Source organism: Pteropus alecto, unplaced genomic scaffold, assembly GCF_000325575.1.
Source record: "Pteropus alecto unplaced genomic scaffold, ASM32557v1 scaffold280, whole genome shotgun sequence".
NCBI lineage: Eukaryota > Metazoa > Chordata > Mammalia > Chiroptera > Pteropodidae > Pteropus > Pteropus alecto.
In genome coordinates this window covers 323794-349529 of record NW_006430057.1, presented here as the reverse complement: position 1 = coordinate 349529, position 25736 = coordinate 323794, and the positions used below count along the sequence as shown (strand labels likewise).

Genomic DNA, 25736 nt, shown 5'->3' with positions numbered 1-25736 from the left:
TGTTTTATTCACCTTTGTATCTTCAGTGTCCAGCATGGTATCTGGAATATAGTAACGTTGCCATCCCCACTCCCAATGGCTCATCTTCCCACAGCAGCCGTCTCTTCTACCTCACTCTGTTGAGTTCACTGGACTCTACTCCAGGGAAAACAAAATCCCTTACTCTCATAGGCTACCTCCTCACAAAATGCTTCCTCTAAGTGATACCCGACTCTCCTCCAAAGGCGCTGCTCCCTTCATATCTTTATCATCTGGAAATTGCTACATCTTTCACACCCAAGTTCCATGGTGGGGTAGATTGGGAACTTCTAGCTTGTTATTCCCTGGCTTACTGTGTGTGAGCTCTTCCCTCTCATACAAAACCCAGTTCCAACATACTCTACCTCTCCTCAACACTACTGCTTATCTTCTACTTAACCTGGGGTCAACAGACCTCCAAGTGGTCTGTAGATAGAACTCATTGCATCCATGAACTTGGACAGGGAAAAAATACATCTTTTTTCACTAAATTCTAACTAAAGTTTAACATTTTCTTCAGGTATAAACATAAGTAACAATCTACAGTAATTTTAGCAGTACCCGAGACTGCATAACCAATAGAAATCACCAACATTTTTATTTCCTATTATAGTTGTTGCAAATATCTCAAAATAGCATTTATACTCATCACATCTTCTAAATTATGATAGTTATTAGGCCTATATATAGATATTGTCATTTCAGGAATTAATAGAGAAGAACATGGATTACTAAATCACAATTTAAAAATATTTTGGCATTAACTATATTTTTGGTATAACTGGTGTATTTTAGGCATTTAAAAATGTTATTCTGAGAATGAACTCATAGATCTCAATAGATTGCTAAAGGGGCCAAAGGCACAAAACAACCCCTGCTCAAGACATTACTTCATTTCAGTTAGTGATAGGTACTATGAAGACAACAAAATAAGATAATGAGATAAAAAGTGACTGAGGGTTCAGCTACTTTAAATGTAGTGAGTAGGGAAGGCTTCTCTGAGAATGTGACAATTAAGCTGCAAGGATAAGAATGAGAGAGCCATGAAGAATCTGGGAGAAGAGCATTTCAGGCAGAGGAATAACAGATGTAATAGTCCTGAGGCAGTTTGAACTATGTGAAGAGGGCAAGAGAGCTGAGAGTTAGTGAACAGAGGAGGAATAATAAACTATTCAAAATACCTAAAAGGTGAAAACAACCCAAATGTTCATCAGCTGATGATTAGATAAATAAAATGTGGAATATCCATATAATGGACTATTGCTCAGCCATTAAAAGGAACAAAGTTCTGATACATGTGGCCACATGGATGAATCTTGAAAATATCACGATAGTGAAAGAAACCAGCCACAAAAGGACAAATATTGTATGATTCTACTTATCTGAGGTCTTAGAATAGTCAAATTCATAGAGACAGAAAATAGAATAGTGGTTACCAAGGGCTGAGGGGAGGGGAAATGGGGCTGTTGTTTAATGGGTTTCTTTTTGGGTTGATGAGATTTGGGAACTAGATAGATGTGGTGGTTGTACAGCATTGTGAATGTATTAAACGCTAGTGAATTGTTCACTTTAAAATAGCCAATTTTGTGCTCGCTTCGGCAGCACATATACTAAAATTAAAACGATACAGAGAAGATTAGCATGGCCCCTGCACAAGGATGACACGCAAATTCGTGAAGCGTTTCATATTTTTTTTTAAAGTCAATTTTATGTTATGTGAATTGTACTTCAATAAAAACAAGAATAATAAGACATGAAACATGAGGAAGCAGGGGACAGTTCACGTAGAGTCTTGTGGTTATAGTAAGGAGTTTTTTTTTTTTAATGTTTTGTTTTGTTTTGCTGCGAATAGGGTTTTCTGTTCCATAATGTCTTCTAATTGGTTATTATTGTTTGATAAGAAGTCCGTGGCTTTCTGCATGTTTATTTTGAAATTGGCTACCTTACTGAACAATTGTTCATTAGAATTGTTTTTTGGTTGATTACCTTAGATTTCCTAAACAGATATACAGAAAAATAATAATGTTATCTCTTAGTAACACTTGAATTGTCATTTTTCTTGATAATGTTGACCTGTCCCTTCTTGTAACCCTGTCCTCTGGCTGCTCTGTCACCATTATATCCTACCTCTGTAACTCTTCTTTCTCACTCACCTTACCTTAAATTCTTGGCCTGTCTCTGAGGTTTCATCTTGGACCATCTTCTGTTGTCCTTCTACACATTACATCCACATTATCAACGAGTGGTCTCACTTATTCCCATGGCCTCACTTATCACTGTCTTCCTATCACATTTCCTAAACACCTGGAAATCATCCTAGTCTCCTTCCTCTTCCATGTGCCTGCCCTCTGTGCCAACATAGCCATCAGAGACTCCCCCTCCCCTGGAAACCCACAAGGCCTGGTCAAAGACACTGTACTTGAACACCACCATATCAAGCGCCAAAGTCAAGATACCACAAAGTCAGATCTGAAACGATGCCAAAAATGACAACAGCTAATTCACTCTTTTACCATCTTTCCAGTCACCTCTTCTTCCATGTACACTCATCCCTATTCAGCACTATCCTCCATGGATTCATTTTTCTGTAGCTACCTTCCTTCAATAACATTTCCACTGTGCCCTCTGAAACCCCTGTACCATGATAAACAAAATTGCCTACATCTTTGCCATTCAGAGTACAAGAGCGTAGTCTTTAGATCAACAACATTAACATCACCTGAGAGCTTGTTAGAAATGCAGATTCTTCAATCCCCAACCCATTCTGATCCTGGATCAGAATCTGCAGTTTATTAAAAGCCTCAGTGGCTTGTATGCAACATTAAAGTTTGAAAATTGCTGGCCTATATCCTCTACCTATTCATAGAACTTGCTTACCTCTTAGCCCTAATGGAAACCTCATTCTTCCCTGAGGACATCGCAACCCCGAGGACACCAGTATCTGGCAACCCTCTTCATTGTAGGTTTCTCATTCTTTCACAACCTGTGTACCTTGTGGTCAGTCAGGTGGGCATTCACGTAGCTCCTCAGTGCCACTTCTAGACTGTTACTCCTCCACCTCAGTGTAAAGTCCTTTCTTTACTTGAGACCTCTTCCATCCTCTTCCAGTGGTGACTGACCCAATCTTTCTCCCCCTTCTAAGTGGCTGCAATGTGCTGTGGACAACCCATCAACCTTCGGTCTCTCTCTTTATTCCTTGATTATCTCAATTTCACAACCTTCAGCTCCCTCTACTTCAGCCACCTATACACCTCACCACTAGCCAGACCAGTTTCACTCAAGGCATCCTCTCTCAAACACTCCACTACCTGACCACAACCTCACATCTTTCCAGCTCTCTTGTACCTTCAATCTTAAACCCGATCTTTTACATCAGAGTCCTCTGGTACCTTGACCTCCCCCATTATCCTACAGGATATCAAGTCTCTTTCTGGCCTCATCTCCTTTTTATCCCAGGCTGAACTCCATAATTCTGAACCACTCTTTTATCAACACCTTCTTTCCCATTGTATCTTTGCATTCTACTCAACTTGCCTAGCAAAACTGCTATGCGGAATAAATTTCAGGATCTGCTTTTTCTGCTCCTACACCACTGCTACTTAATTTGGCTACAAGCAATCAGAAAACTATAGGTCTTGGCACCACTACCAATTCATGGCCCATATGAGCATGGGCCTTTAAAACAACATGACAATCCCTTTACTTGGCTTTGATTGGCTCCCTTCCCATTGCCTTCACTGACCATTCTAAACTTTTATTACTTCCTTTAAGCTCCAAAACTTATTCACGACCACTTCACTCTCACAAGATGATCTTCCTCTTACTTTACCAACAAAATTGAGGCCACCAGGTTCACACTACCCCAACTTCTTGCCTCACTCCCTCCTCTCTAAAAATGAATCAATTCCTCCCTGTTTCTCTCTAGTGTCTGAGGATGAAAGGTCCCTAATCCTGTTCAAGGTCCATTGCCCTTGTACACTTGACCTCATCTCATTCCTTTCAAGCTCTTTGAGAACCTTGCTTTATCAGCTCCTCAACTCCTATTGACTCCTTCCTCTCAATTTATAAGCATGCTTAAGTCTTCTCTCATCTCAAAAAAAATGTTTTGCCTGAACTACACAGTTCTTCCCTTACCAGTCAAGTTTGTCTTCTGCACCTACCACAAGTCCTAGCCTATAATAGGTATCCAATAAATATTTAATGGAAGGATGGAAATTTTTAAAAGAATAATTTACTCTTTAAAAAAATTTTGTCATTTACTGTTCAATACATTGTACAGGTTTTCTACCCACACCAGCATCCTAGTTAAGCCATTCATTGGATACATTTGGTTTTGAAAGATGAAAATTTACGGATATTCCCTTTAGTATTTTATTCTTCCCATCAATGTATATATCATCCATTCACACATTCATTCAACAAATACATACTGAATAACTATTATGTGCCAGTTATTCATAACTTTTACTCATTCTACCAAACTTCAAGACTTAGCTCAGCTATTCCTAATCATCTCTCCTTCCTCAGCAACCTCCACCTTACAGTCCCACCACCAGGCTTGGTTAATTGCTACTCTCCCTATTCTCACAGTCCCCATCCACATGCCTCTGTTGTTGTACTTACCACATTATGTAGAATTTGTATACATATCTGTCCCCCCCCACTAAACTATGAGCTCCTTAACTAAAGACTGCCTTATTTCTTAGTATCCCTGCCACTTTACACTGTACCTGGCACACAGTTGACATTTAGTATTTTATAAACTGAACTAGATCTCCCACATTAATTTGGTTACTAAGTCTTAAAGATTCTTTCTCTCACATATGTCCCCTCCTCTCTATCCTTAAAGCTTCAGTTCCTGTTCAAACCCTCATTATCTCTCTCATCTTCAAAAAAGTCACCCCTGACCTCCTTGCTTCCCTTTGGACACTGCTTTATCACTTTTCCCCAGTTCAGAAAAGCTTTTTACCCTTACTTTATCTGCTTCCTTTTTAAAAATTTCAGTCCTTTTTATTTTTAATTATGCAAACAATACATGTACTTTTTCTCCCCTCCTCAGAGGTAACTACTATTTTCAGTTTGTTGATTGTCCTTGCAGATCTTTATCTATGCATTTACATACATACAGAGAGAGAGAGAGAGAGAGAGAGAGAGAGAGAGATGTTTATTGTTTTAATGGAAAGGGGAGAGAGAGAGAGAGAGAGAGAGAGAGATGTTTATTGTTTTACTGGAAAGGGACAGATTTATGCAAATGGCATCATGATCTGTATATCATCTTGCAACTTAAACTGCCAAATACAATTCCATGGTATGGTTGTACCATAGCTCATTTACTCACTCTATTGGTGGAAATTTAGCCTGATAATTTTTTTTTTATTCCATAATGAATGCTACAGTGATCATCCTTTCTGTATGCTTTTCAGGAAAACGTGCAATTGTTTCTCTAGCCTATATATCTAAGAGTGGAACTGCTGGATCATAAGGTATTCACATTTAAAATTTTAATAGGTATTGCCAAATTTGCTCTCTAAAAAAATCCGTATCAATTTATACTCCCAGCAACATGAATGAAATTACCTGGTGTTAGTGGATATTATATTTTTATTTTTGCAAATCTGATGGATGAAAAAATATTTCAGTGTTTCATTTTGCATTTCCCTAGTCACTGGTGAAATTGAATGAGCATCCTTTCATATGTTGATTAGCCATTTATATTTTTACCTGTTTATTTTTCATTGAATTGTGGAATCTCTTTTTACATTTTAGAAAAATCCTTTGTTATATAGGTTGCAAATATTTTCTCACCTGTGGTTTGTTTTTATTTTTGTTTATGGTAACTTTCAATATACAAAAGATTTTTTTGTTTGTTTTAATAAATTTAAATCTGTCAGTCTTTTCTTCTACAATTTTTGGATTTCGTATCATGATTAGAAAAGGCTTTTCCATTCCCAAAGTTATTTTTCTCCTTGTATTTTTAAGATTTGTTTTTAATCCAACTGGAACCTATTTTTGTGACTGGTGTTTGTGTGGGAGGGTCTCATCTTATTTTTTTTTCCTAATGGGTGGCTTATTTATTTCCCTAGTGTCCATTCTTTCCCTGCTGACTTACTTATACCAAATTCCCATATAAACATGACTTTGGTCTTGGGATTCCCTTTTCTGTTCTATTGCTCTTTTTGCTATTTTGACGCCTTTACTTCTTTACCTCTCCCATTCACTCAGAGCAATCTAGCTTTTACACATGATTTCCCTGGAATTATTCCTAAATGTGTTAATAACCTTCATGTTGCCAAACCCAATGGAAATTTTTCAGTCCTTATCTTCCTGAACACTATTTATAATTCTCTCCCATATGGTACATGATACAATGCTCCCTTGATTCTTCTATCAATAAAAGTCATGATCATAACAATATCTTCTGTTCATTAGTTACTCTGTGCCAGGTGCTATTTATGCATTTCCACTGTTTAAGCCTTACCACAACTCTTTAGGGTAGATAGTACTATTATCATCATCCCCACTTTACCAGTGAGAAAACTGAGGCAAAGAGAATTTAAGTATCTTGTTTAGTGTAAGCCTTGACAGTGGTTTTTCTTTTTTGTAATGCAAGTACCTGACTTAAGCGTTGATTGCTGAGACATCCACTTTAGAGATGACTATCTGAATAAACACAGAGCCAGCCACAGAAAGGTGAAAAGCCAGGATGCCCCTAACCCCACCCCAAGCTCCTTTATTTTAGAGATCTTGGTTGATTTCCATAACTGACCTTTTAGACCATTAATTTTTTCTCTTCCTTCACTTTAAATTCCTTCTCTTGTGTTTTAAATTCACCAATAAAACCTTAGCTCCACACCCTCAACCCCAATCAAAGCAGAACCCCGGGCTCCATACGCTCTCTCTCTTTCTCTACCTGTGATCTCACTGTGCAGCCAGTGTGCAATGTGCTTTCCGGGACCTGTGAACAATAAACCTCCCTCCCCACAAAGTTTCCTGGTGGTTATTGCTGAGTGAGTCTTCCAATCATAGTAAGAACCATAAGGGCCAATTCAGCCACAACACTGGTGCTAAGACTGGCACAAAACACTTGTCCAAGTTTCTTGGGCTAATAAGTGGCAAAATGGGATTTGAACCCAAGTCTGTTTGAGACCAAAGCCTAAGTTCCTAAGCATTCCCCTCTCCAGCCTGTCCTTCTGTCCCCCTCGTGGGTTCTTCTGCTCCAGCATCTTTTCAATGGTGGCTTTCCCCCAGGATATGGCCTTCATCACTGCTCTTCTCGGTTTATCCATGTACCCTAGGTAAAGCAGGCATTATGATGCTCTGTTTCCATGCAGCTGCACTGACATATCTATGCCCAAATGGCCCTGTCAGTATGGAGAAAACACTGCTTTTTATTACAAATCCCTGGAGCTTACATCACCTCTGTTCTCCAGCCCAGTTTAAGAGAGTCTTTTTATTTCTACTTATTTGAGTTTATATTACAGGAATCCCCCTTTATCCATGGTAAATGCATTCCAAGAACCCTAGTGGATGCCTGAAACCACAGATAGCACCAAACCCTATCTCTCTCTCTCTCTCTCTCTTTCTCTCTCTCTCTCTCTCTCTCACCATGGATAGTACCAAACCCTGTAAATACTATGTTTTTTCCTTTACATAGATACCTATGAAGTTTAATGCATAAACAAGGCACAGTAATAACAATAATAACTAATAAAATAAAACAATTATAACAATATGCTGCAATAAAATTTATGTGAATGTGATTCTCTCAAAATATCTTACTGTACTGTATATACTGTACTCAGCTTTTCATTTAAAGGAAGCACTTTATAGCTTATGTTTTGGCATATCCAAATTGCCAACATTACTACTCTTGCATTTTGGGGCCATTATTAAGTAAAATAAGAGTTACTTGAACACAAGCACTACGATACTGTGATAGTCAATCTGATCACCGAGAGGCTACTAAGTGACTAACAGGAGGGTGGCATATACAGCATGGATACGCTGGACAAAAGGATGATTAACATTCCAGGCAGGACAGAGCAGGATGATACAAGATTTCATCATGCTACTCAGAACAATGTGCAATTTAAAACATTGTTTATTTCTGGAATTTTCTATTTACTATTTTGAGAATGTGACTGACTTTGGGTAATTGAAACTGCGGAACACAAAACCACAGATAAGGAGTACTACCATATTTGACTTTGTATGAGTATATATCATATTTATAATCAGGAAAAACAGTATAATGAAGTAGATTAGCCTCTAAGGGGCCATATCAGTTCAGTCCTTCCAAACCATCATCAAGGCATTTTCCAATGTTAAATATGAGAATGTATGTTACTGAGAACTATGAGATATTTAACTGAAGAGATCCTGCGCAATCTGCGGATGAGATTAGGCATTCGTATTGTGACCCAAATATCCCCTTTCCCCAGGGTCTATAATTTATTCTCAACCAAATGAGATTAACACAACAAGCCTATAAAAAGCAGAGGTGTCTTTTACTTAGAATTTCAAATGGAAAGCAGAAATCTGTTCAATTAGTAAGAAGCTAAATATATTTACTCATTGTAAGGAAACGAGGATGGTTGTTGTAACTTTAAGGGAGAAATAGGTCAGTTTGGGATATAGTTCATTCAAGAAGCAAGAGAATCCTCAAAGAATGAGCAGACACTGCTCAAAATGATGAATGGCCCTTTCTGGGATGAGCACATGTGATAACCATGTGACTTCTAGTTAAATGCAGATTGTGCCTGACCCCCACCCACCTTGGCCCCAGCACTCATCATATCCTCATTTCTGAGCTCTCCCCACCCACCTCTCATTCACACACCATTCTCAAACACCCCAGACATCCTCCTACCTCTCTGCTTATTCCTGCTCTGTCTCTTTTCAAGATGTCTTTTCCTCCATCTGCTCACTTAACACCCCAAGGTTTTTGTCTTTAGCCCAGTGTTCATTTTGCTTAACTCTGATCCTTGGGTGATCTTACATGTGTCCATGGTTGAGACATATCACCCATACCTTGATAACCCAAATCTCTATTTCCAGCCCAGACTCTCTCTTGATCTCTAACCCTGTATATTCAACTGCCTATTGCTGAAGGTCATCATGTCTCTCGATAGTCCATAGACAGCTCAAACTTAACATCTAGAAAAGATCTGATTCTTTTTAAAGCTGATTCTTTTATATTACCTCCCTTACTGAATTCCGCCGCCATTTGTCTACTCTCCAAGGTCAAAATCTGGGCCTCATTCTAGATTCTGCTTTGCCTTCACATCCCCATTACAAATCCTGTTGATTTTACCTATTCGGTATTTATCAAATCTGTCACCTTGTCCCTATCTCAGCACCTGATTTACCTCTAGCCTTGATCCAACTGGTCCAATAGCCTCTTAATTGGTCTTCCTGCTCTCCAGTCTATCTCAAAGTACCTTCTTCAAAGACCAGACAACATCGTTCTACCTCTTAAAACCTTTCAGTGGCTCCACATCTGTATGTTCTATAAATCACTCCAGGAGCTGGCTCTTGCTCTACCTCTTCAGGCTCATCTCCCTTACTTCTCCCCCAGGTCACTCCAAGCACTAGCTCAGGGGCAGACCCAAGTTTTGTGGAGCCTTAAGCTTATATTATTTGAAGGGGTCTCCAAAAAAGATAATATAACATTACGACTAAAATTTAGTTACAGGGCCATGGAAGGGGCCTGTGTAGGTGGGGGAAGCTTAAGTTTCATTAGCTTCATAGTAACTCTGCCTCTGGTCTGACCAAACAGAGCAAGTTGCAGTTTCCTGGAATATGTCATAATCTTTCACATCTCTTTGTCTTTGCATGAGCAGTTACCTTTGCCCAGAATACCCTTCCCTCTATGCCCTTGGGTCTGTCTGGAAAAATAGTCCATTCTTCAAGGGCCAGCTCAGGGAAACCTCTGTGAAGGCTTCCCTGACCCCACCCCCCTTTATGGAACTGACTGTTCTCTCCTTCATGTTCGCATTGTAATTTGTCCTTTACCTCTTTGTACCCTGTCCTTGACAGAACATATCATACTCGATTTGATATTTGATACTCGATGGGGAAGACTGGTTTTAAACTAATTTGTTTAAAACCAGTCTCCCCCATGAATGCCTCAAGGGCAGAGACAAAGTCATTTCTTTTCAGATTGTCAGAGCACTGCAGTACCTAACACAAGGTCGTAGGTCAATAAATATATGCCAAATGGAATGGAGACCTCATCCATGCATACTGTAAAGACATCCTTCTTTTGGCAAAGCATGTGGAGTAGAATAGTTGATCTAGACAGGAACCCTGGGTAGAGGTGGCGCTTGTGAGGTATCTGCTACCCACCCACACCATTCTGAGAGGAAGTCCAGGCAAGACCATGTCATCTGTGGTCTCTCCAAGACCCTTGTGGTGAGCTCTTCCCCATGGCCTCCCACCAGCCTCCCCATCACACCCCCTTCCTTACCTGTCCTCCTTGTTGATCTGGTCCCCAAAGCCCACTGTGCTAACAATTGTGAGCTTTAGGCCCACATTGCTCTCTTGGAGGTCATAGGTATTGGACCGAAGCTGAACACCTGGCTGTGTGTGGGTGGCTGGCTCCCCCTCAAACTTGGTGTTGAACAGGGTGTCCATGAGGGTGGACTTGCCCAAACCTGTCTCCCCTGAAAAGCAAAAGGATAAATTATGGTCCATTCACACAGTGATCGTGAAACCATTCCGTATCATGTTTTGGATGCATAATCATTGATGTGGGAAAGTGTACGCAATAAGACACTAAGTGAAGTGCATATAGAACTACATGGACTATTTGATCTCAGTTAAGTGAAAAAGAGTGAAAGGAACTGCACCGATATATTAGCCGTAGTCGTCTCAGGATAGTGGAATTGGGGTAATTTTTCTTTTATTCCTCATATTTTTTTGTTATTTGAAAATTGAGTATACATTGCTTTTATAGTTAGAAAAAGAAACCGTTATAAGCAGTTATGGAGATGCAGAGTTATGCCTAGAAAAAGACTGGAAAGAAATACAATATACTCTTACCAATGGTTATGTCTGGGTAGTGGGGTTATATGTGGTTTTCACTTCTTGCTTTATGCTTTTCTGTATTTCTCAAATTTTCTACAAGGAGCATGTATAACTTTTGTAATAAAAATTAAAAGCTTATTTTAAATTTTAAAACAAAGGGACAGCACTCCCCCATCAAATATCTTCTCAGCCCCACATCACCTCCCTGCCAGGCCTACATAGGGCTCTGCAGATGCCCGGATGTGTTTCCCAGTGGAGAGACTGTGCAGCTTTCAGCATTTCCTCCCAGAGGTTTGAGCTGTCAGTGAGACCATTTTTAGCTGATAGGGAATTTAGCAGACCACAAATTATTCTTCCTCTTAAATTTCAAACAAAAGTCATTTGTTTGTTTAACTAACAGGCTGCAGGATACTAATAAATGAAGCTATTGGAATTTCAAAATTCTTAATTTTCATACCAAGGAGACAAGTGGGGAAGGGCTCTGGGGGACTAGTGAAGGTTTTTCCTGGAAGGTTATTCCTGGAAGACCCAAGGGATGTTAAGGCACTGCCATGAGCCAAGGAGTCTTCAGGGAATGAGGACATTGGAAGGAAACTGGTGGCATAGGAGTTAGGCATCTGACGTGAAGCCACAAGCTGGACTAGGCACTACAGCTGCTTATAATCTCTGTGGATCTAGACTGTATTTGGGCCCCCACCCCATCCCAAATGATTCAAGAATACAAGATTCAGTAGTTAATTACCTTAAACTTCCCTTTGAATATCTAGACTACCTTGCCATTCTGCTGTCATCACCCCTCTTCTCCCCTCCCTCATCTCAACCTGTGAGATGTGAGCATTGGCTGTCTTCACAGTCAACAGTGGGTTTGCACTGGACAAATCCTGGCTTGGCAAATTCCATCCCCTCCCCATGACAGCACATATCCGCAAAGTGGTGCAGGACTAGGGTTAGAGCTGCACAATACATAACTGCAAATAGTCCATTTCCCCTCCACCTTCTGAGTGTGTCTAGCTTTTGATCTTCCATGCATCGTTTCTTCCAAGAAATGAGCTACGAATGCAGGAGGTGCTTTTTAAAATATCTGTTGATGATGAGATCTTCTGTGTGTGGAGAGACTGGCAAGAGAGAGAGAGAACAAGGAGACCATTCAACTCAGCCTAGCTACCCAGCCCTTCAGCCCAGTTTCATAGCCAGGTCTGACTAACGGGGTCGATTGCCAGGATGCAGGGAAACAGTTCCTCACACAGATCATGTTTCCAGCCAGGGTCTGCTATACCTATTAGCAGCAAAGATTCTCCAAGAAGAGGTCCCTTTGTTCCTCTCTAAAGGAACAGGAAGTATTTGGGTCCCAAGAAAAATTTGGTGAGTTGAGGCCTCTACAACAGGAGGTGACAGACCTGGCCAAGCCACTGAATGTATCACCCCCTCCCTGCCCAAGGTGAAGGTGCAGCTAACTGCAAATGGGGCCAAGCATCTCTGAGGTGGGAACACAAGAGTGGCTCCCTCATCCCAACTTGCCTTCCCTCTGGGCGCTGAGGTTCAAGCTACACTGTAGCCTGTCTTTGTATACACGCAGAATGAATTTTCTATGTACATCTCCACCTCCACCTCCACCCGCTCTTCTGTTCCGTGAGCTCTTTGCTGAATGCCCAATAGCTCCTAGAGAGTGGTGGGCTCTGCCTCCCCAGCACCCAGAGCTGGTTACCTGGCTTGCTGATCCTAAGAATTCTCAGAGGACAGAGGAGGGGCCAGCTTCCTGAACTCCAGAGAGTGCTCAGTGTGAGGCTCACTCCAGCCTCAGGAACAGAACTACAAAGGGAGGGGCCCACCCTGTTTACACAGCTGGAGAAATGGAGGCCAGCAGGCAGGGCAGGGCAGCAGGGAGGGACAGCAGGGAAAATGACCACCTGAATGCCTACCAGCACAAAAGGGCTGTGGAAATTATTAGATGTTCAATGACGAATGTCTGGAAGAAAAGAACCTGTGAGTGTCTAGGGAATTGTGATAAACGCTACATGAGAAGAGGGCAGAAAATCAAGCGAGCTTGTCCCTTGGCTACTGAGTGCTCCCATTCCAGCTTTCCATCAGTGTGGAGCCCAACGGGGGCTGGGTAGGGCGGGGCCTCTCTCTCAATGGCTGGCACAGGCTCAGCCTGAGCCTAAGATGCTGTCCCTTCCTACACTGCCCTGGGCCCAGTACTGAGTGTGCGTGTGTGTTGGGGTGGGGTGGGGGTGTTGCACATGTGGCCTAACCCAGATCAGGTCAGCAGATTCCATACCCACCCTGCAGGAAGGTTGGGGCTTGGCAATTAGATTCCAGCAGGAAACCTGAGTAGTCCCAAAGGGTCAATTTCTATCTCCTCCTCCCTCCTCAAAATGGACAGCAGGTTTCTTAACCCTTTGTAAGTCATTGCCACCAGCCAAGAATATTTCATCTCACTGTGCTTAGTGTAGATAGTATTCTGGAAATACTAGATTTTTTAAAAAAGAATCTTGATTTAAAACACATACCATATAATATGCTTTTTTAAACTATATTCCCTGGGATAGTCCAATGTTGACCTCTGTACCCTGAGTTAAAAACCACTGTTATAAAGAAAGGCTTAATCATTTTCCTCATCTGCTGTTAATATCTGTATCCTCTGGCACTTTGTGCAATTAAATCCTTGCCAGTGATGAAATGCAAAGTCCCAGCCAAGTTATCACTAAATGACTGTGTGACCTGAGCCGAGCCCTTTCCCCTCTCTGGACTCTAGTCTCCTTTTCCTTAAAAGGAGCAGGTTAGGGTAGTAATAATAATAGCTATCATTTATGGAGCACTTACTCTGTGCCAGGAACTGCTATAAATACTTCATATTTCCTTTTTTATTCCCCCAAACAAGACTATGCGGTAGATACTACTATTTGTCTTTCATTCACAGATGGGTTAACCAAGCTACTTCTTAGTTCTGTGAATTTGCCTCAGTTCTCAAACTCTCTGCACCTTGCCTTCCCTATTTATAAAATGTGGATGAAGTAACTGGTGTAGGGTCACAAAGCAGTAAGTGGCAGAGCCAGCATGTGAATTGAGGCCGTCTGACATAGGAGCCATGCTTATAACCAATATGCTCTAGCGCATCTCTAAGGCATGATATGTTGGTTCATTCAATCATTCAACAAATATTTACAAAGCATCTAATAGGAGCCAGGCACAGTTTTAGGGGCCATGGATACAGCAATGAACGAGACAGCCCTAATCCTTGTTCACATAGAGCTCACAGTCACATGACTTAAAGTCTCTCCCAGCTCCGAATGTTGGAATAAACCAAGAGAAATGTCTCTGAGTTCAACAGGAAGGTGTCCAAAAGGAAACTCTTTAGGAACTCCAGTTGGCCAAGGGAGCCTATGGACAAGGGCAAGGTCATGCCTGGCTCTGTGACCTTGCCCTGTCCAGCATCAGGTTGGCAGCTAAATACCAGCTATGGTAGGAGTAACAACACCACAGAAATTGGCAAATGCTGCAAACCATGTGATTTTTCTCCTGAGATCAGATTCTGAGACACTGACCAGAACACAACTGCTGGCAGCCTGTCTTAGACAGATGAGTAGCTGCCTTTCCCAATCGACTCTTGACCTTGTTAGCTGCCCTTCTTGTCCTCCTTCAGTGACCCTCAATCCTGCTTCTCCTGTATGTTTTTTCCAAATTCAACAGAGCCCAGTTGCGTCTGGAATCCTGAGCAGCTTCAAAGTAAATATTATCATTATGACCCTTTGTGCTCCTCACAGGCATTACTGTTGCTGGCACATTCAGAGGGCTGAGTTTCTTTGGGGCTCTTTCCCAGCAGAACATTTGTACTGTTGGCTCTGGAGGCTCCTCTGATGCCTGCTGTACTATAAGACCATGGGATCCTAGCGATTTCCAAAGTGAAGGGAATAGTAGATGTTTTTATGGGGGGAGGGAAGAACTGTATCCCATTTGGTAATTATTGTCAACCCTCCAGAATTTGTTGAAGAGGACTCATGATATGCTCACACCCATGTGCTTAGCCCTCTAAAAAGAAACACTGTAGGTGTCATTTATTGGTACCCTGACATATAAATTGGGCTCTGGAGTCATAAAAATTCTCTCCCCTATCCCAGTATACACAAGCACACAAATGCACACATGCACATATGCACGTAGGGCACCTACTCTGCTGGGCTTGGGCCTATGATCAGCAGCCCAGTACTAAGATAAACAATACTGTGCTAAAAATAGCCTTGGTCTCTGTTAATAATGGAGGCTAGCGCTACCATAATTTTACACTTAAAACACCCTATCAGAAAATAAAAGAAAATCCCCTGGGGGAACATATTCCATGCCCAAATAGCCATTAAGGGATTAAACCTGACAGTTATGCACAGGCAGTAGGTAGGCATGAAAGTATGGTCTCTGATCTGTGAGAGAGAAGATCACCTTTAGCAGCCAAGCTATGGACCCTTTGCCAAGTCAGTGACAGGACCAGCCCAAAATGTGGGTTCTCTGAGCAATGACAGGATCATGAGCACAACCAGAGAGCAAGATGCATGAGTTGTAAGCTTTTTTTGGATCAGGGATGAAGAATGAAATTAACCCAGTCCAGGCTGGTGCATCTAATTGCTGCACTTGTAGGGCTAAGAGAGGATAGGATCTATTAGGAAAGCCATTACCTGAAACCCAACATGAGGGGAAATAAGGAGAAGGGGTGACAGCTTGAGAGTCTCCCCTATCCTATTCTTGGAGGGTCTGTCCCAGGCAGTTGGGCAAGTCCATTGCAGCAGGTACACGCTGAAGCAGCTGTACCTGTACAATGCCTGGGTGGGAACTGGAGGATAGGGGTTTATTATTTCTCACTTTGCCATGAACTTGGCTGTCTCTTCCTCTGGGCCCGAGGGGAGCTCATGGCCCATGTGTCCAATTACCCTACACGTTTACCCTCAGAGAGCCATTCTGATTTACATGGCCTCCCTCCTAAAGCTTTGCTAGACCACCCGGTTGGTTGAAAGGTTGCTTAGGGTGGGTCTGTCATTTCACTTCTCATTTCCTCAGCTCTAGTACAGGTCATACAGAGCTCTGGGAGGAATGCCAAGAGAATCCAGTATGTTTGCATGGAAATTTTTGGTAATCGAATATTATGTAAAATAAATTGGCCATCAGCCAAAGATTGGTGAGATTTGGCAGTGCTAATATTGAATAGTGATAGCATTTGATCTTGATGTCAATCACCATGACTTCTATTTATTTTGTATCCCTCTCCTAATAACAACTAATCATAACCATTAGTGGACTTCTGGCATTTGAAGAATTAACAACCTAGATTTGGACTCTAAGGTCCATGATATGAAATTCTGTGAAGTTCATATTTTCATTTCATAGGTCCAAAGCTCATGTGTGGGAGTGAATCATTTAGCTAGTGAGTGAGCCTAGCTGACTGCCCGCCATCCATATTTAGAAGTGACTCTTTTGTTCTCTACTTGCCCTTGAGTGTGCAGTCATTTTCCTATAGAAAATGATCTGGAAAAGAGTACTGGGAGTGCAGGAGCAGAAAAAATAGAGTCAAAAAAAATCAATGACCTTAATTAGAAAACAGAACTTTAGACAACATAAAGAATAAAATATCCGATTTGGCAGTGGCTTAGATCCTCAACATGAATGAGTCCCCAATACGCTCTAAGCAAAAAATAAGAAAAAGCAATTAGCTGAAGTGTCTGAGTGCTCCAACCAGGGTGAAAACTGGCTTTATTATGGTATTATATGATCATAAGAGTTTGGAAGTAGGTCACTGAAAATATGCAAGTATGCTTTACTGTACTTTATAGTGAAAATTATATGCTATGATCACGTTTGTTAATTTGGAATTTTTTTAAGGTCTCAGGAGAGATTCTTAAAGAATATCAAGAAACTTATTCCTCATATTTGGTTGGTGCTTGGCAATTTGCAAAATGCTTTTGTGTTCTCAAGAGATGTTGCTGGCAGCAGTTAGAGAAGCAGAGGGACGGACAAAGGATCAGGCAGACCTGGGTCTTTGTAATGGCTCTGCCACTTATTCTATGTTGCCTCAAGTGAGTCCCTTATCCTCCCCAAGTTTCTGTGTCTCCATCTGTTCAATGAGGATGTGAATGTTACTCACTCTGCTCACTTCACAAAACCCTGGTAAGGACCCAAATTGCTAATATGGTAAAGTGTTTGAGAAGCATAATGAGTGGCTCCTGTGGGGTTAACTCATTCATTCATTTCACAAATATTATTAAACTCTCGTGCTGTGATTAGCACATTAGAGGTGACTAAGATGTGGTTCCCACACTTGAGACTAAAGATCTAGGCAGAGATATACTTAAAGGGGATAAAAGAACTTTGCACACAGCTGTGTGGTCCCCGCATTTGAGCTCAAACTATACCAAGCATATCAGGGCTGCAAAGGAAACACACAGACCCAACCCACTGCCCATAGCTTGTGGGCAGGGATCTTTTCGCAGCCATTACCTCCCTCCAAGTTCTGCCCTGGCTCCTGTTTTCTGCAGTCAAAATGAACCTGACAGCAATAGCTGAGCCAGCCAGCTCCCCTGCAAAATTTCCACTGGGTGTCACACAGCTCAATTTCCCCCAAGGTATGGCCCCATATTCTGGCCTGACCAGAGAAAAAAATGTCATTATAGCCAGCTGTTTACAAAACAAGCAAAGGGATAAAAGAAGAAAGATGAGGGGACACTCTTGTAAGTAGATCAGGATGACACACTATTTAACCTAATTACCTGCAAAGCCACATCCAGCCATTAAAGATCCATATTCTGTAATAGAATTTCCTGCTATGGAAATACTCACCCACGCACAGGATGTTGAAGCAGAAGCCCTGGCTGACTGACTTATTCACCAGCTGGTCAGGCAAGCTGTCAAACCCCACATGTCCAGCCAGGGGGACGGTTCGGCAACCTTCACCCTAATTTGGAAGGGGAAGGAGGGGAGAAAATGAAAATGTGCTTACAAGCAATCTGAGCCTCACTTATGCATCCAAATAATCTCCATGCTAGGAAGTAACACCCATCCAGGATCCATAATGAATGTCACCATAGCTCTAGGCAAAGCAAACTACAAGAGGGGTTTATAAGGGACAGGAAGGTGGAGTCAGGGGATGAGACCTCTGGTGCCAGAGGTTCACAGACTTGGGTTAACTCTCAACTCAAATCACTTACAAGCTGGATAACCTCTTGGAGACTCCATTTCTTCCCCCGTCTGTCATATGAGATAATATTACTTATCTTACAGGCGATTGGGAGGCTCAAATGTATTCATACATGTAACGAACGTAGCACAATGCCTGGCACATGCATAAGTGTTCAGTAAATATGACAAAGAGACTTCAACTACTCCTCTCTCTAAGGCATTTTGGGGCTCTACAAAGGTGGCACCACATAGAGGTTAAGAGACTAGGCTTTGAAATCAGGCAGGTGTAACTTAGAGTCCCACTTCCTCTACCTTCTGACCTCAGACAAGTTACTTAACTTCTCAAAGTGTCCCCATCTGTAAAATCGAGAACTCGTAGTTACTACCCCGTAAGATTGGTGTGAGAATTAGATAATACTCCCCCTAGAACTGAGCATGGTGCCAAGCATGTGGCGAGCATTCCATCAACAGTGGCTGCTGCTCTTATTACACTGTGAAGTTATCCTTCCACTTGGACTTCCCAAATTACATATGATGCTATGGCACACTTGCTGTGCTCCCTCCAGCTAGAGAAAGCTGTTTCTTTGCTTCCTCCAGTCCCCTTGTCTCCATGGGTGTCAGCCAAGACATTTTCAGCCCTGGAAAGCAGAGGGCCTTTGCTTCACCTGCAAGTCCCAAAGCTTCTTACTGCTAATGGTTTCACAAAACAGGGAGAACCTCAAACTGGGGCAAGCTTCCAAGGATCCAGGGGGAAGGACAAAGGGGGCCTGTATGTACTCAAAAATTGTGCTAACTGCCGATGGCCATGGGGGAGAGGAGAAGGGAAGAGAAGGAAAGCTGGAGACAGCTAAGCTAGACAAGAAGGGTGGCCTAGGTAAGCAGAGTTTCTGCTAGGTAGGGCTCGACTATGATTTCCAAAACCAGAAAGGTGCTGAGAGCAATATAAGAAGAGCATGGTAAGTGCCAAGGGGCCTGAGCCAGCATCCTAGGCTGTTAGCAGGCAGCTCTTAGCCTGGACTGGACCTGTTTTTAGACTAGGTCCATAAGGGTATACTTTTACACTGAGAAGAATGGGCTGCGTTGGTGGGGGAGCCTCACAGCAGCTGACATTGTCAGAACTGGTTTCCAGATAGTTCTTTCATCCAGCTTGGGATCCCATTCCCATTGGTGCTATCGGATCCTCCAAGAGTGAGAGACAGGGCTAGGTGCCAGTGACTGCCACCTGGTAAATTCACTACCCTCCCACATGTCACCCCACACACACTCCCAGTGGAGAATTCTTGAAACATAACCATCTGCCATCATTCAGTCTTGATTGGAGTATTCTGGGTCCCAGAGGGGTACCTGAAGACAGTCGGGCTTCATGTGTGGCCTACGTCATTCATTGGCTTATTCCACATTCGCCCCTTTCCTCATCTCCTCACCACTTTCTCCTTATTCTTTTTATTAAAATGAACAAAAAAGATGTAAGATTCATACTGTTCGTTCTTGGTCCTCAATACTGCAGGGAGACAGAGACTTCAGAGCTAATATATGCTTTCTCGATGGAGCCTCCTACATAACAGGCATCGGAAATTGGGAGGGACTCAGAGTTGAGGTTTCCTGAGCCATATTTTATCACCCCTGGCTGTCTCTTCCTGCCTCCAAATGCAGCACCATGAAATTTTAAGTGCTCCAAGACCTCTGGTCTAAGTGCCAAAAGGTAAGGAAAGGGAAATTTCAGACTGAAGACAGTGGTGAGAACTCCACATCTCATTCTTAAAGATTGACTTCATTGTCAAAGACTTCTCATGTGCCCGCCATTACCTCCCACCTAGCACAGTGCTGGAAAGAGCCCTGAACAGCAGAAGAAAGAGTATGGGCTTTATTCCCTAGGCCATGGGGTTTGGGGGCATTTTGAGTGTTTTGAGCAGGGAGGGCCATGATACAACTAGTGTTTTTGAAAGATCATTCCAGCGGCAAGGTGCCTCATTGATTGGAGGAGAGAGAGTAGAAGCAGGAAGACATATCAGTAGATGACTCTAATAATTTTGAACTGGCAGAGTGACATCCAGGTATTGTGACAATACACGCTGGTTAAAGTGAACTGATGACTTGGGACTCAGAAGGGAGGAACAAATTTTAGAGACGTCCTAAAGAAGCGATGAGACTCAATGAGCGACTGGGCAGAGGGATTGAAGGAGCAATCAAAGCTCTAAGGCTGCAATGTTCTAAGCCTGGGAACTTAGATTGATGGCACCATGGCCAGAAAGAGAGAAACCAAGAAAGGGGGATTGTTTAATGGGGAAATCAAGGAGTCTGGTTTTAAATAAGCTATTATTAAAAGAAATTACATTTATCAAGCTTTTTATTTTATAAAAGTAATCAATGTTCACTGTAGAAATTTTAGAATATAGAAAATTATAAAGGAGACAATCTCAGTCATCCATATCACTCTTCAGAAATAATCACTGTTAATTTATATGTATGTCTCTCCAGTCTGTATATCTTTTCTTCTGACAAAATTGGGATAATTCTGTATATTCCTTTTTCATAACCTGACTTAATAACTTGACACTTAATGCAGTATAGATGTTTTCTTGAGTAATTAAGTATACCTTTAAAACATTACTTTTACTGGCCACATTCCATTAAAGAAATTTACCGGATTTTCTTAACCAATCTTCCACTGCTAGACATTTAGCATGCTTCCAAGTTTTCAACAATATAAATGATAATTTTTGTCCTTATAGATCGGCATATATATCTGGTTATTTCCTTAAGTCAAATTCCTAGAATTGAAGCCCACTGGGTCCAAGGGCATACACATTTGAAAGACTGGTACACATTGAGAATCATTCGACAGAGAATAGTACAAATGTCTATTTCTACCACCAATATACAAGAGTGTCCATTTTTCCATATATGGACAACATTGATTTTCTGAACATTTTTAACCGTTATGAATTGAATCACTGAAAAATGGCATCATGTCACTTAATTTTCATTTTACTGGCGAAGGTGAACTTATTTTATTGTTCAACTATATATGTGTATTGTGTGTATGTATACATATATGTGAGCTGCCTATTCATATCCTTGTCCATTTTTTAAATAATAGGTGTTTGTCTTTCTCTTCTGGATTTGTAAAAGTGTTTTATATCTTAAGGAAAATAAGATAGTTTTTATTTTAAAAGTGAGATACCCAGGAAAAGAAATCCAATAAGTACTTAACAATATGGTATTGTAGGCTCAAGGAGAATTCAGGACTGGGATATAAATTTAGGAGTGAGAGAGATGAAGCTGGATGTGTTCTCCAAGAGATAGTACAGGGAGAAAAGAGTTAAAGATTGAATATAGGAAATGCCCACAAGTAAGGAATGGGAACATGAAGAGGATTCTTCTAAGAGGAAGAAATGATCAGAAAAGTAAGAGATGACCCAATAGTTTTCTATCACCAAAGGCCAAGATTGAAGTCAGGAAGAAATACAGAGAAATAACAATTGATCTCGATTTGGTGGTCACTGACTGGTGACATTTAGAATCTTTATTTCTTCCATATCTTTTCACCTAGCGTTCAATACATCCAAATTAACTGGCAGTTTTGGGGACTAAGGGTCATGAGATCTAGTTAATGTGTTTTTCTTGCTAACCAAGATTTAAGTAACAAACTTTTTGTCTCAATGCTCGTTGTAACTGAGAAAGCTTCAAAATTGTAGTGTGTGTATATATATTTCCTGCTTTAGGAAATCCTGTCTAGCAAGCACCATTCACTCTTGCTTTGATGTCAAGGTCATTATTATGAATATTAGTCCTCATTGTTCAGAGCTAATTATGTGGAGGTAAAAAAGACAGGACACTGGACTGAATGTACACTGAGTCCAGGACAGCCCCTGGAAGTTTCTTCCCCCGTTCCTCAGTAAATTTTAGATATCTCTTTCTTCTTATTCTGTAAGGTGGCCTGACTAATTGAAGTCCTGATTACTTTGATTGCAGTTAATTGAACGTTCTCTGGATTACAATGTGCACAAGAGGAGATGGAACTGGCAACTTGGCCCAGCATGCGTGGCACTGAAACCTCAAGCCATTTTGAGTAGCAGGTGGTACCATGTTCAAGGCTTGAACTGAGATGCTAGCAAGATCACAATCACCAAAATGTTATATGGCCCGTCTCTTGTAATCCTGCAATCTCCCCTTGGGATCTATTCTACAGAAAATCACATGTCTGAACAAAGATCCATTTACTACAAGAAAATTCATTACAGCACTGTTTATAATATCGAAAAATTAGAAAAAAAAAACCAAATGTCTGACAATAGGCAAATATTTAACTAAAATAGGGTACATGCCTACTCTGGAATATTCTACAGCCATTAAGGTCCTGATGTGAGTATCTCCAAGACATCATTATGTAGTTAAAAGAAGTTCCAGAACAATACGCGCAGTATGAGCCCATATATGTAAAACAACAACGACAACAACAACAAAAACCTACATATGTGCATTTGCGCATAAATGTATGTGATTGCATAGAAAAGGGACTGAAAAGACACACACCAAACTAAGAACTATGGCCACCTCAGGGGAGGGGAATGGAAACAGGGGCTTCCTCAGGCGGGATCGTCAGTATGCTTCCGTATTGTTTAAGTCTTTTACAGCATGAATGTATTCACGTATTACCTATGTAATTTAAAAACATTTTTAATACAAGAAATGAGAGTTCTCTATCAGCTTTGCAGCAGGGGCAATTAGGAGGCAGAGTCTGAGTGAGAGGAGCTAAAAGGAATACAAAATGATAAAGAGTGCTCCTGAGAACTGGGAGATCCCCACTCCCCTCCCCAATCACATTTCCTGTTTTCTCCTCATCTGCAGTCACCTGCGGTTTTTGAAATACGTTATACCACATTCATAGCATAGCGCAGGCAGAAACACCATTCTCTTTCTTTTCCACCTCCTCCCCCGAAGACTCACCAATTTTGTTTTTTAATTGAATAGTCGAAGGTTAATGTTATAAAGAACAAATTATGGCAATTCCAGCTGTGCATCTTTTTCCCATTGATGTTATTCTGAAAATAAAGAGTCCCATAGGCACCCAGTGGGCAACCCTGTCTCCCTGGACTCCCTGCCCCTATTCCGACCTTTGTGGTCTAGTAAGCAATCGGTATTTGAGGCCTCTGGGAACTTAGTGTGCATCTGTATCAACAGAGAATTTTCTGCCTCTGTTTAATACTGGGGTGGTTAAGTTGATAGCTGTCATTCTGAAGGATGAGACCAAAGCAAAAAGTTCGGAGCTCTTGCAGATGACTTGCTTTCCCTAAACTTTGTCCCTTGGCCTTTTCATGTGGATGCTAAGAAAGGACAGAAATACTGAAATAGGATTCTCCCCATGTGTCACTTACTGATGAGCCTGATCTCTTACACCTTCCCTTTCTCTCTCTCCATTCCCAGCCCTGAAGACCAACCTCTGATAGACCCTGCAAATCTTCAGGACAATGAAGATCAATGAATAAATCAATGATGCACAATAGAATGTTAAGCAGCTGATAAAAATATTTTCTAAGAATATTTAATGACATGGGGAAATGACCACCAAATACTGTCATGCAAAACAAAACAAAACAAAACAAAATCCTGTATGTACAGGATCATCCCAACCATGGGGGAAAGTATATACGCATTTTTAAAAACTTCGAAGAACACACCAAGATGGTGACAATGGTTGTGGAGAGGATGTAGCTGTTGTTGGTTTTCTGTGTTTTGCAAACTTTCTACAATAGGCATATTTCACTTTTATAATCAGAATTAAAATGTTGTTTTTCTTTAAAAAGATTCTAAGATGATATTTTCCTAGGCAGGAAAGTGGCCTCAGATATTACAGCAAAATCTTCAACTACAACCAAAAAGGTGCTTTAAATACAGATAATCAAAAATTCAGTTGAGTATTCAGCTTTCAGGAAGTTTTATTGTACATAAAACATTTATTTTACTAATAATATAATAAAACCATATTATTCCTCATGTTATAACATTATTACTATGACATATACATAACTTATTATTATACAGTATAACTCATTATTATAAAGAATCATGTGAACCAGAAGTCAAATGATATATCCTGAAATGTACCAAAAAGTCTTGAAACAATCAGGTGGGTGACAGCCCTATCTGCTGCCACCAGTGTTGTCAAGGGCATGGATGCCATTGTATTATCAGCCATAAGAACCACAAAAGCACTGATAAGTTCCCAGAGGTCAAAAAAAAAACATCCTCCAATGTGCCTCACACATCAAATGTCAGGATTTCCCTTGTGCTGATTAAACCAAGCTAAGAGGAAACTGACAATAGTCGCAATACTCTGAACTGGAAGAGAGAAATTTGGGCGCCTTGCCAAGGAGAAATAAAGCCCGCACCCCTTAATGAGGAAGCAGCTTAGGGGACCCTGGGGACACACTAAGGAAACCATCTTCATCATACAAGGAGAAGGCCCACTTTTGGTAAATCCGATAAATGAAACTCTGGATTTTAATTCACCAGATCAATTCCAGAGTATCTTTTTCATCCTATAAAAGGATCCACAGCAGAATTCCTTTAAATAACCAGTTCTCCTAGTGCATTTAAAATGGGACTCAATAGACAAAATTTTAGCTGTCATGTACCTTTACAGGAAGACAAAGGCTATATATATCTACATGGACAGACAATATCTGAAAGGTTGTTTGTATTCCACTTACAGAGACCCTGCTGAGCTAAAAGCCCTGACTTCAGACTTTCCCTCTCTCCAACTCTCTCCCCACACCCAGCTCAAGGAGTCCAAGAAGGGAAGGGGTGGAGTTACATTCTACCACCTCATACAGAAGCAGAAGCAGGCAAGGACCTCAAAGAAATTAGGCTGGAGAACAAGAAACCATAACCATACAATGTTCGAACTGGAAATGCTCTTAAATATCGCCTACTCCAAACTGCTGGTTTTACAAAAGGGGAAACAGAGACTCAGAGAGAGGAAGTGACTTGTCCCGAGTCACGATGTGATTTAGCAGCAGAGTGGTGCTAGAATCCAGGGCTTTGTCAAGCAGACAGCCACTCTCAAATGGAAAAACTGCCTCAAGTGGCAGATACAGTTCTTTATGCTGCTAAAATTTCAGGACACTGGTTTTGTGACTTGATGTTAGTTGGAGGGAAAAGGGTCATGGAACATGACCCGGAAGCCTCTGGGCTCACCAAGGTGGCTCTGGCCCACAGAAAGCAACCTAGGCAGTGGATGTCATAGAGGGGCTTTTGCTCCTCTTCTGCATTCTTTCCCTCATTTCTCTCTCTCTCTCTCCTGGTTCCAACCTATACCTCAGCTGCCTAGCTCTGCTCAAAAGCTCCAGGGCTACCTAACCCAACAAGCCAAATTCTAGGTAAAATATCTCCACCTCAGGCCAGGGGCAACTCGCTGTTCAGGGTGGATCAACTTTTCCACAAAAGCCAGACAAATTCTCTTCAAGCCAGGCTATTTAAACAGAGTTTTCTAGGTGTTCTGGCCATTGTTATCGCCAATGTTAAAAAAA

At 41.3% G+C, this 25736-nt stretch overlaps 1 protein-coding gene and 1 non-coding gene across 12 annotated transcripts in view; one reads left to right on the top strand and one right to left on the bottom strand.

Annotated features, from left to right (window-relative positions):
• SEPT6 (septin 6) overlaps window positions 1-25736 on the bottom strand; it is a 76955-nt gene that overhangs the window by 44194 nt on the left and 7025 nt on the right. For all 11 annotated transcript variants that reach the window (XM_006904697.3, XM_025046081.1, XM_025046079.1 and 8 more), the window contains 2 exons: window positions 17866-17980; window positions 10487-10682 (listed from right to left, as the gene is read on the bottom strand). In XM_006904697.3, coding sequence (XP_006904759.1) covers window positions 10487-10682; window positions 17866-17980 — 311 coding nt within the window. The remainder of the gene's footprint in view (window positions 1-10486; window positions 10683-17865; window positions 17981-25736) is intronic.
• Window positions 1605-1711, top strand: LOC112479212. Its single transcript, XR_003046101.1, has one exon. It is a non-coding gene; the product is annotated as a U6 spliceosomal RNA (small nuclear RNA).